General features: G+C 35.6%; 1 protein-coding gene across 11 annotated transcripts in view; it reads right to left on the reverse strand.

The window, feature by feature from the left end:
• The window catches only part of dnm1 (dynamin 1), a 61277-nt gene that overhangs the window by 46677 nt on the left and 3357 nt on the right, over positions 1 to 11243 (reverse strand). For all 11 annotated transcript variants that reach the window (XM_015392377.1, XM_015392361.1, XM_015392327.1 and 8 more), the window contains exons 2-8: positions 3355 to 3428; positions 2460 to 2609; positions 2112 to 2315; positions 1549 to 1647; positions 618 to 778; positions 388 to 530; positions 172 to 307 (exon numbers count right to left, since the gene is read on the reverse strand). In XM_015392377.1, the coding sequence (XP_015247863.1) occupies positions 172 to 307; positions 388 to 530; positions 618 to 778; positions 1549 to 1647; positions 2112 to 2315; positions 2460 to 2609; positions 3355 to 3428 (967 nt within the window). The remainder of the gene's footprint in view (positions 1 to 171; positions 308 to 387; positions 531 to 617; positions 779 to 1548; positions 1648 to 2111; positions 2316 to 2459; positions 2610 to 3354; positions 3429 to 11243) is intronic.

Below are 11243 nucleotides of genomic sequence, written 5' to 3' on the forward strand. Positions count from 1 at the left end.
TAAAAACTGAGCAAAGGAGCTGAATTCATCCAAATTCAAAAAAAAAAAAAAAAAAAAAAAAAAAAAAAAAAAAAGATTAATTGGAAGATTTTTGTTTTGAAGTCAGGACAATCTTGACTTCAGAGAATAAACCAATAAGCATGTTTCTGACCAGAACTCAGAGACACCCACCTTGACCAATTCGAAGGGAAAGCGCTCATGAAAGATGCGATTGATCCTGGCTCCACCTGACAGCTCAGCCGTGTCGATCTGATCTCCTGAGCCCTCTATGCATTTCTCAAAGTCTACTGAAAACTGTTGCACCATCCTGTAAGCAATTAGGGATAAATGCATCATCAAGCATCCACTTACCACAAAATTTTACAGTAAATGTGTTTATATGCTCACTGGAGGAGAGCCTTTGTTTTGCGGGAGGGGTCATCAGGTCTGAAGTTCTTGTACTCATCGACCTCCTTCTCTATGGAGAGCAGCTGACTCTGCAGCTTTGCCCTGAGGCCCGGCAGGGTATCTCTGATGTGGTTGGTCAGTTGCTGTAAAAGTCACAGATCACTCTTATCACTGTAAGGATGTGTGGGGAGGGGATGAAAAGCAACATAGAACAGCAGACTTTCCCCTACCTGATTCAGTACTTTCTGGAGGTAGGGCGTGCCCATGCGCTCAGCCAGGTGTCTGTAAGCAGGATGGGAGAGGAAGAACTTCCTCTCAGCAGCCATAGCAGCATTAATGTCCTTCTTTCCATCAATGTCTTTCTGGCTTCTGTTAACCACACCGATGTAACCTACAAGCAATAGACACCAGTTTCATAATTAAAGAGGAAAAGTCTAAATGTCTGTTTTCACAAGAGGAACTGATCCAGGTAATGTTAGAACTGCCTTACATTCAGGACTAGACCATAGCAGCAAAACTATCTCTTAAGCAAACAAGTGGATCCAACTAATTCAGATTTGTTTTATGTAGCTGAAAAGTTGATATAAAGGAAAGTATTTACAGTTTTCCATGTTTGGAGAAAAAGCAGGAAAAGAGATTGGAAAAAGTACAGGGAGTGTTCAGGGCAAAAGGATCCCATTTCATCCTCCAATTAAGTTCCCTGATCCCAAAAGAGCTTTTATGCTCTATAACTACTGCAAATCTGAGTCAGCAGACTCGTAAATCAAAACATCCACAACATTAGGCGGAGAGAGTGCTTAAAAAACAGAAAACATGAAAATATTCAAAAACATATGTCTGGGGTCTGACCAAGTTCAAATGGAAAAGACTGGATCAGCACATACTATAGCAACAACCCACAGAAAAGACACTCTTCCTCTGGGAGCTCTTCCTATTTTGTTCAAACTCTTTCCCTGCTGCAGCTTTATAACTTTTCATTTTTACCCTGATTTATCTCCCTCCCTCCCTCCCTTCCCTCACTCCAGGAGCCTTCTGTTATTTTCCTCTTCTCCTCTTGTCCAGCTTTAGGCAGGTCTGCCTTTTCACCACAAGAGGGAAACAATGTGTCACTGCGTTTCACTGAGGTGGGGAAAAGAAGTTTGTTTATTCATCGGTCCTCACCTCTTCGCAGGGGAAGCAGCTTGTTCTCCAGGATGTCTTTAGCATCTGTCCCCTCATCCATCAGGTCTAGCTTAGTGATCACCCCTATGGTCCTCATACCTACAGGTGGTAAACACAGTCCACACAAACACATCCCATAAATAAAAAAAAACAAATGTTCAGATGCTCTTAATGAAGGAATGGATAGTGTAAAAAAAAAAAAGCAAAATAATGTGATTTTAGGCAAATTGCAGAGGCTCAATAAAGCCTGTAATAATTTGATAAAGTGTGGTTAAATGAAAGCAACTTCCACGTCCTTGGAGGTATGGAAAAATAATTAAAAGTATAAATATCTTTATAATGACACTGTGCATATAAATCTGTCCATTAAACTGTCATTTCTCTGTCATTCCCTCTGATCATCCATCCGCTGCTAACACTGAAAAAAAAATTTAAGAAGTACTTTTTGGTCAAATAAATAGATTAATTCATTTTATATATTTACTCTCAGTAAATGTGTTTGATTTCTCTCTGTTGATTTGGAGAGTATATATCTATGTGTTTGCTGGCATGCACGTCCTCACCCTGAGGGTCGACCTCTTTGGCAATTTTTAAAGCGTCAGAGTTGGCCAGATCAGAGTTGGCTGGGGATACGGCGAGCATGAGGCAGTTCTCCTTGGTCACAAACTGCATTAACATTTCTCTGATCTGAGCCTCGATGTCTGCAGGCTGGTCTCCCACCGGCACCTTGGTCATTCCCGGCAGGTCCACCAGCGTCAGGTTCAGTACTGTGAGCAGGGAAGGAAAAAGAGGAAATTAGATCTTGTGAAACAAAATACAATGGTAAAATATTACTTTGTGTTTGGGTATGATGTAGATCTCAAATCAAAACATTAAAATCTATGTAATGAAGGGGTTGATATCAGGGTTACCATGAGGAGAGTAGACACGCAGGTTGATGGGAACAGGGGAGATGCCCTTATTGGCCCCTGTGATGCGGTCAGTCTCTGCCTCAATCTCCTGTCGAACCTCATCAAAATCCGTGAATTTTTTGCCCTTGCAGTGGAGGAACTCTGCATATTCTACAAAACCAAGAAAACGGGAAACAAAATAGACAAAATCAAATCAAATCCATCAGAGCACCAATTTACTGCAGGGAAACTTCGGATTCCATGTAGATAAAAAGAAATTGATGCCAGCAAAATTGTCCAAATTTGAATGTAATCCATATATGACTCTTTAAAATTGTTCAAATTCATTGAGCACCACCTTACTTAGCCCAAAGATGTAATAAACCTAAAATACATTTAGAAGTTCGGCTACAGTAAAACAAAAAGAAGCCTTAAAATGTACTTGGTTCAATTTTTCAGTACATGTCACTGATATAACGATTTAGGTGCAAAATTACAACCCTTAAAGATGAAATAGTATCAAATGTTTTTTTTTTTTTTTTTTTTTTTTTTTTTCAAGTGTTACAAACCTAAATATGTAAAAATAGGAAATATTAACTACATAATGACGAGGCCTCTGCTGCTGGGGAAATTAACAAAACAAAACATTTCTACAAAACATTTTACTGTATATCAAGCAAAACTGCAATACTATTAACTAATACAGTTTCATTGATGTTTTTAAATTGTCTATTAAAATGCCTAACTCTATATAGCATTTAATAGACAAGTGTATTTCTTAGTTAACTTGTTTAAATTTGTAATTTTACTTCAGCCCTCCCTCACATAATTCAGTGCTCTTTCCTGTAAGGGTTTCAAAATTTGTTCATTAATTAGCTTTATAGGTTTTAAATACTGAAGGATTTATGCATTTTACCTGTTGGTGAATTCATCAGCTGCAGAACCAAGGGACGACGGGTCACGATGCCAGAACCACGAGGAAGAAAGTCCCTGTCACACACAAACACACAGATAACATATTTAATGGTCAATGTAACATAAAAAGCAGAGGCTGGAATTAAGCATAAGAAACATTTACTCTAGTAAATGCTGCAGTTGGAAAGGTATAAATATTAAAGAGGTAGGGTGGACCCCATGGTAACAAGAAGAATTGGACCTGACCAGGAAGAAGCCAGCAATCAAAGTAGAAAGTTACTTGTATGTATGTATGTATAATATTTAATGTAACCCTATTTCATTGTTGTTCAATAACTTTCCACGGTGCTTTACAAAATAATCTTGCATTTGTTTGATCTTAATTTTATATTCCTGACTTTATTTATGCCAAGTGATCTGTATGCTTATTTAGCATCACCTCATCACCAAAACAAATTCCTCGTTCGTTTAAAAAAACTACTTGTCAGAAAATTATTTTCAGATTCTAATTCTGACTCGGATTCTAATGTAACCAGATATAAATATAAAGCTTACAGCGTCATTGTTTATATGATTATACTAATTCTGCTCCGGTCTGCATGCTGCTATAGTTGCAATAGTGTAAAGACCTGAGGCTACAACTGGTTACATCCTAATGAGCAGCAAATTATTTCTTCCTGATTTTTGTCTATTCTTACATAAGCTTGTATTTTACTATCAATAAAGATTTGTAAAAATGTACATCTTGTTAAATTAATTCATATAAGAATCACAGCAGCTTAACGTTGAAAGTGAAAGAAAGGTCATTTTTGAGTCATTTTTAGAGAAATCTATTAATACATTTTTAAGTATTAGTGTTTTTAAATTTGTATGGGATTGTTAAACAGTCTCTGTCAGATTAAATTACTTTCATATATAATTTTAGAGAGCCTTTTTATATCAGTTGGGTTTGTTTTTTCAAACCAGAAAATAAAAATGTTGCTGTTGGAAAATATGAGTTTCTACAAAGACAAGCAGATTTAAGCCAATACATTTTTGAGAATTAAAAACAAAATCTGCAACTAAGGCAGCCACAAGAGGAAACCATGGAGTGGCATTAAAACCAATCTTAATGTGTGCTGATAAGATAAAAAAAGCCCAAAAGAACTACCGTACTTAAAATGGCTGAGGCAACTACTAAAACTATAAAAGCCCTCAGGAATCCATCCTTCAACTCAGAAAATATAAAATCCTTTCATATTTTCAAGACTTGAATTTAGACATTTCTGTGTTACTTACTTTAAACACATAAATATCAAAGTTAACTGTAAAGACAAAACTGTTTTTTCTACCAATCGGAATAAAAATTCAAATGCAATCTGAAAATAACGGGCAAAAATATTTCTAGAAAAGAAAGACTACCAAAAAAAAAAATAAAAAAAAACGATTACTGGCCTGCTTTCTTAATGAGCAGTTTACTGTCTTAAAACCTTTTTTTACAGGTGTTTTATCACCTGGGTAACAAATATCCACACAACCTCAACAGTGATTAAAAAATTTAGGTCATCATAAATTAGTCATTGGGATATGTGATATATAAGGTTGTATAAGAAAAGCTAGTTTAACTGTTTTAATCCTCATCTATTTAATCTAGAAACATTTTTGATTTTTGTTCCTTTTTGTTTTTTTGTTTTTATTTTGTGAATTCAGTGTTACCAGTTGCTTTTGAAGGAACTAGACCTATATCTTCCGGGATTGAGTCCCCTACTTATTAAAGGTTACACAAGCGCTGCTTTAAGATTTACTAGTTTATTTTAGTTATCCATAGTGTTTGATCAAGTGCTTCTTGTTTATTTAGGTTTGAAATGTCCTTCAGTTCATTTCCATGTGCTCAGTATTGTTAGAAAGATGTTAACATATTTCATTCCTCTTTGTTTAGTTTCTTAGTAAATAATTTTAAACATTTAGCTTTATTCTTCTTAGGGATCTGTTAGCTTTATTTACCTGGTTAAGCTGTTTTTTTCTGTCCTAGTTCAGCCTCTTTTGAGAGAATTAATCTCCTTCTTTCTATCTCTCAGTTTTCTTTCCACCTCAGCTGCTCCACATAAATCCATTGGTTAAATGTTTCCATCACTGAGCTGTCAGTACCAGTCATAGCTTTTTTGGCCCTGCTCCATCTCTGTTTATACCATTCTTTGAAGAAAAGCCAGTGTCAGTAAAGATAAAGCAGTAATGTTTAAAAACTGGTTGGGTGGAATAGAAGCAGGCCAAGTAGATCCACTGGGAAAGGGGCATAAGGTTGCTGGTTGTAACTTATTTCCTTGATTCTCCCTAATACACCGCCTGCTTCTCTGCACCTGCTTTATGTCTAGTTTTCTGTTATTATTTAAACTATCTCTATGCTTATGCTCTGTACCTACCTGCACTTTGGTCCTACAAAAAAACCATATATCATTAAGCCACAATCAATTCTGAAAAATCTGTTGTTTGTTTTATACATTTCACGCAGTTCTAATTGTTAACAAATCTTCTTAAAAACAACGAAAAAGGTACGACAAGAACATCTGTCTAGTATAAGAAATTATTATCATTTCTTATTCTACCTTGTCACAACAAAAGGAAATCTTTCTCGTAACATTTGCCATGTCCCTTCTGGTCTACCTGCCAGCAAATGTTAATTTTCCTGCCTGGTGTCCTAGTTGGACATTTTTCACACAGGACAGATGGTCTTCACTGCAGGTCTTCCCTCATTCTTTTTTTTTCTTGCATCCTCACACTGATGTCCAGAAAAAATATTTCACATAACAAAGCCACAGACATGATTTTTACATCTGTCTGTTTGTACATTTATAATTGCACATAAATAATTTATTTATCGCTCCAGATATATATTTTTTTAAAAACCTGATCCTTTCACTAATTCCTTCAGTAGAGCTACCACCCACACGATGTCCTGTATCATTAAAGCAGCATCCATTTGAGGGAGGAAAAACACAAACACAATCCTTTTATGGAGACTAGATGACTAAAACTGATTAAACAAAGAGATCTAATGATAGAGAAGTTAAGATTTTTAATTGTTGCATCACCTTTGGAAGCAAAAGTAGTACAACTATTAACAAATCCCTACCGTGGATCTTTTTCAGTGACAACCATCTCTAATAACTCCAAAGCATAATAGAGTCTTTTTATACAATGTTAAGATATTATGGCCAAATTATTTTCAGTTTTGTAAGCTAAATATACTATGTTTAAATTATTTCATAGCATCTGAATTGGATTTAGTTTAGTTTAGCTTTGGGGTTGTTTGTTTTGGACCATTGGAGGTGATCTTGCTGGTGTTTTTTAAATCATGGCCTTTCTGAAAAACCCAAGTGTCACAAACTATTGGCTCCTCCTTTTTGTGTGCTGTTCTGATTTGAAACACTGGGTGTCACTATTACTTATTGTTACTTTAAAGGCTGTCCAAGATTTGCCTTTCAAAAAGTGCCACTTTTCTTACTTCAGGCAAGATAATTTGTTTCTCAGATCAGGAATAAAGTTGAGGAAATGTGAGACAGGTCTTCTGTTGTTCTGTCATAATTTTGTTTTTGTGTCTATCTCAGAAAATGCCATCTTTGCTCAGGCTTTTTGAATCCTGAGCAATGAACTTAACTGAGGCCTGCAGCCCTTCTGACGTTGGTCTGGGTGAGTTGTTGAGGCTCTCTTGGAGTAGGTTTGGTAGACAAGTCACTCCTGGGAAGTGTTTCATGTTCTCTTCTTCTGGATTCTGTTTTATCTTCCTGTATTTTAAGCATGTAAAATACTTTGCATTGTCTTTGAACTGAATTGTGCTATACAAATACATTTGCCTTGCCTTGCCTTGCCTCTTCATTCATGAATATGGGCTCAATGGGGCCCACTGAATTCAAAAATCTTCGAAATGGACTTCAGCTGGATAGATTTGGTCATAATAATTTGCTTTAAGATACTTTTGTCTACTTCATGTTGTCTGGCAGGTTCTGTTTGTGGTTGTGTATTATTATCTTTACAGATAAAAAATGAAGTGTCTTTCATGATCTGAAACATTCAACTGTTCTAAAAAAAAAAAAAAAAAAGACACGAGGAATAAATAGCCTTAAAAAGCACCATATGTGTAACTAAAAACATATCTTGTAAATTCCAGGAGATTTACAATAATCTCAGAATGAATGCAGAGCTGCCTATTTTATTGTAATATTTTATCTAGAAAGTCAGTTTTAAGTCCTACACTAAAAGCTGCTAAATAAACATTCCAATGTACTTATTTAATGCAATGTTTGAATGTTTTCACTGTTTGTTGTTGATTTTCTTTCCCTTTTTTAGATTCTACGGGCAGATTGCCGGTTTTACTTATGTTTCTTTACATCCTTTCCTAAAGGTTTCATGTATGACATTCATGCAACTAGCAACTTTAACCTAACGTTCCTCTGCTAGTTATGTACATCACCTCACTTCCGATTCCAGACACTGAGCTTCATCTAATCCACTAATGCGTGCTGTATTACGGGCCCTGACAGCTATGAAGCAGCACAACAATGCTTATGTTTTCCACAGGCTGTAAAATGACGGGAAGGTTCTATGTGATGAATAAATAACTCGCATAGAGACAAAATAGAGGTTGATGGAAGAGCAAACTGCACGCCTGGTTGCTGGATGGTGGGAATCGAGGGTTAGGCTGCATCCAATGGGTGAATGCATTGAAGGCAAGCAGAGATTAGCACTAATCCCCTGTAGCAGTGCTTCAATAAATGATGTCCTCTCCCCCACTGTCTCCCAGTGACTGCTGTCTCATCCTCTCTATACTCAGCCCTGTTTTACTAGTTTACCACATGGTTTAAGGGTGCTTTTAGGATAGTAGAGAGAAGAACTTCAAGATAGAATCCATAAAATCTTAAATATTTCTACAAACATTTCTATGAATTCATTTTATTTTTTAACCTGCTTGATGTTTTCTTTCTAATAATGCTGGTAAATAATATTGATGTACTTGTGTAGCATAATTGCCAAATGATTTTAGAAAGCTCCTTACCATTTTCTGGTACATTATAATGAGTTAAGGTTATGGTGAGGTTATGTTTTCTTTTCTTGGACAACAAAAGATTTACACCCTAATACTGTATACTATTCTAGGATAAGAATTCACTGACTCTCCCCCAACAGACTGCAGATGTTAATTTCAACAGAAGATTTGAGCTATGATCTGTTTCAACCTGAAAACAGGACAGAAGGAGTTATAATCATGGTGGCACAATTTAAGAAAAAGTAGTATTATCAAGCAGAATCTGTAATATTTCACAGAATCTTTTTCTGAATGTTGCATTGCATACACTGATAGAACTATGATGGCTGTCAATAAATATCATATGCAACTCTAATTTAAATGTTGTTAAATTAACAAGTGTTTTGCAAATAACCCTCAGCAAAGTCGAGAGAAATCACCCAAGAAGACAGGATAAGAACTGCAGTTATCAGCAACATGTGCAAGTAAAAACAACATTAGAACATCCCAAAGCAAAATAAAAACAGAATAAAGGATGAGTATGTACTGAATTAACACATATTGCATTTTTTTAACACAAAAACTATGATTAAATTAAATTCAAGTATTTGACCATTATGTCTGCATTGCATTTGGAAGAATAAGATGAAAGTTTGAGCCTGGCACTACCATCTCATCATTATGAAGTACAGAGGTGACGGCATCATGCTGTGGAGGTTATTGTGGTGCAGGATGGACTGGAACATTCGTCAAAATAGATGGAATCATGTAGAAGAGTATAGTCCTGAAATATTCTGCAGGAAGGAGACAATATTCCAGCAAACTACTAAAATAAGCTTTTGGAAGGATACATAAAATGCTCAACCTGAGGCATGCAGTTAATAGAATATTCCAAAAAGTACAGAGAAAATGTAAAAAAATAAATAAATCACTAAGTCTAACATTATTCTGGGATTCAGCTAATAAAAATGTTTTGACAATCGTAGACTGCCTAACAACATAAATAGTTAAGTATGATTCTCTGTTAGACAGAGGGCAACCTGTTTTAACATAGTAGCCACTAGTGCCCAGAAAAAAATGTATACTGTAATATTAAATATCTAATCATTTACTTTTTAGACAAAGGTCATACACTATGTCTATCATGTTCTATATTTCCCTCCTCTCCATATTATTCACAGTAATGTGTTTCATACAGCTGCAGTTCACTGTCCTGCCCCTCTCTTCCAGGTCTGTGCCTCAGTCTTATGCAACACATGACACCATCTTTATATCATCAGCTTACTGTGAGGAGGGTAAAGGCGATGGTAGCTTGGAGCAGATATCAGGAGGATACAACACGGTTTTAAGTTGTGCATGTCAGCAGGTTGGATAAGCCGTGTAAAATGCTGTAACACCATCCTCCTTGGTTTTGACTGCATCACAGGAAAGTTTTTTGCAATAAAGGAAAATGAGATGTTTTTGCTTTTTTATGTTTTGTTTTGCTTTATTAGTGTAGAGAATAGCAACTTTTTTTCTGTTAGCATGCACAGAAAGCCTTGATTGGATAAAGATGTGTTATGATTAAAAAAACAATAGCGATCTGAATACACCCTTTACATGGGCTCCAAATCCAATAATCCCATCATAAATTTCATTTACTGGCATCAGGCTTTATTCAGGGAAGAAGCAAGGTGTTAATATTTCCTTAAAATAACCACAGAAGTGTTGTACTTCTGTCCTATTGTTCTGCCTGCTTATAAAACAACAAAAAAAAGAAGGAGAAAAAAAAACACAACAGATATAAGGGAGTGTTGGTCCAGACTGCCTGAGTTAAGAATGAATATTATTCCCTCAAAATTCTGTGCTGCCCAAGGCTGCTGCTGCTTACACCACACACAGAGTAAGGGTCAGTTTCTCTGAATCAAATTAAATGATCCAAATGACTGGTAAAAGTGGCACTGTTTAGATTAAGCCTAAACCACTCCTTTTATTCTGAATACAGTTTAATTTAGATTTAGTTTAATTCAACTTCTAAATGAGCATATTTTTCTGATACCTTTTTTATTCCAAATAATTGTGTCCCTGTTAACATTCCTGTTTCTGTAACACAACAGCAGGAGTTAAGTGAGGAAAAAAAAAATAAGTACAAATGATAAACAGTTTCTGCTTAGTTTTAGGAAATCTGTGCTGCTTTAACTGAATTAGAGACAGAGCTGTCCGTGGTGCTGAAAATCCCTTCCACTACTTAAGGAGTTTTATTTGAGGCAAGCAGTATATTAAAGTAATGATTTGGTCGGGGAAACGTTTTTTTTTTAGATATAATTTGATTCATTTTAGGACAGAGAGGCAAATATATCATGCTATTAAACAAAACACTGTTTTATTTATGTAAAGCTGAGTTAACGCATTTGCATGATTACAGGTTTTAATTTTCCTAACTCAATTCCAATTTCATTTTTTTTTTTCAGATTTTTTTTCAAACTTTAGGATAAAGAACAGCTTTTTAAGCTAAACAAACTGACTTCCAACTCAAGGCCCTAATTGTTGCACAGGTGCACCTGCAGGCCTTCGCCACAAGAGACCTGCTTTGGCTGAGATAATTGGACCCCTGTGAGTTTAAAATACTATCTGGGTGACAACCTTGAATGGAAGACAGTTGTTTTACTTAACTCGAAAATAATAGAAAACTGTGCTATTTGCATTCTAATATGTACTATTAGTTTGATGGGAATATATATATGTATATGGAAATTGTTGTGAATGCAGAGAAACATCATCACCACATCTAAATAAAGTCACAGACTCTGCATCACACTGATAACACCAAACCAAAATACTGCATATTTGCACCATATATATTTGACTTGAAATGCTCTGAATTTCCATATCAATTCCTTTTTTGGACCATA

Source organism: Cyprinodon variegatus, unplaced genomic scaffold (genome assembly GCF_000732505.1).
Source record: "Cyprinodon variegatus isolate N-32 unplaced genomic scaffold, C_variegatus-1.0 Scaffold23, whole genome shotgun sequence".
NCBI classification, from domain to species: domain Eukaryota; kingdom Metazoa; phylum Chordata; class Actinopteri; order Cyprinodontiformes; family Cyprinodontidae; genus Cyprinodon; species Cyprinodon variegatus.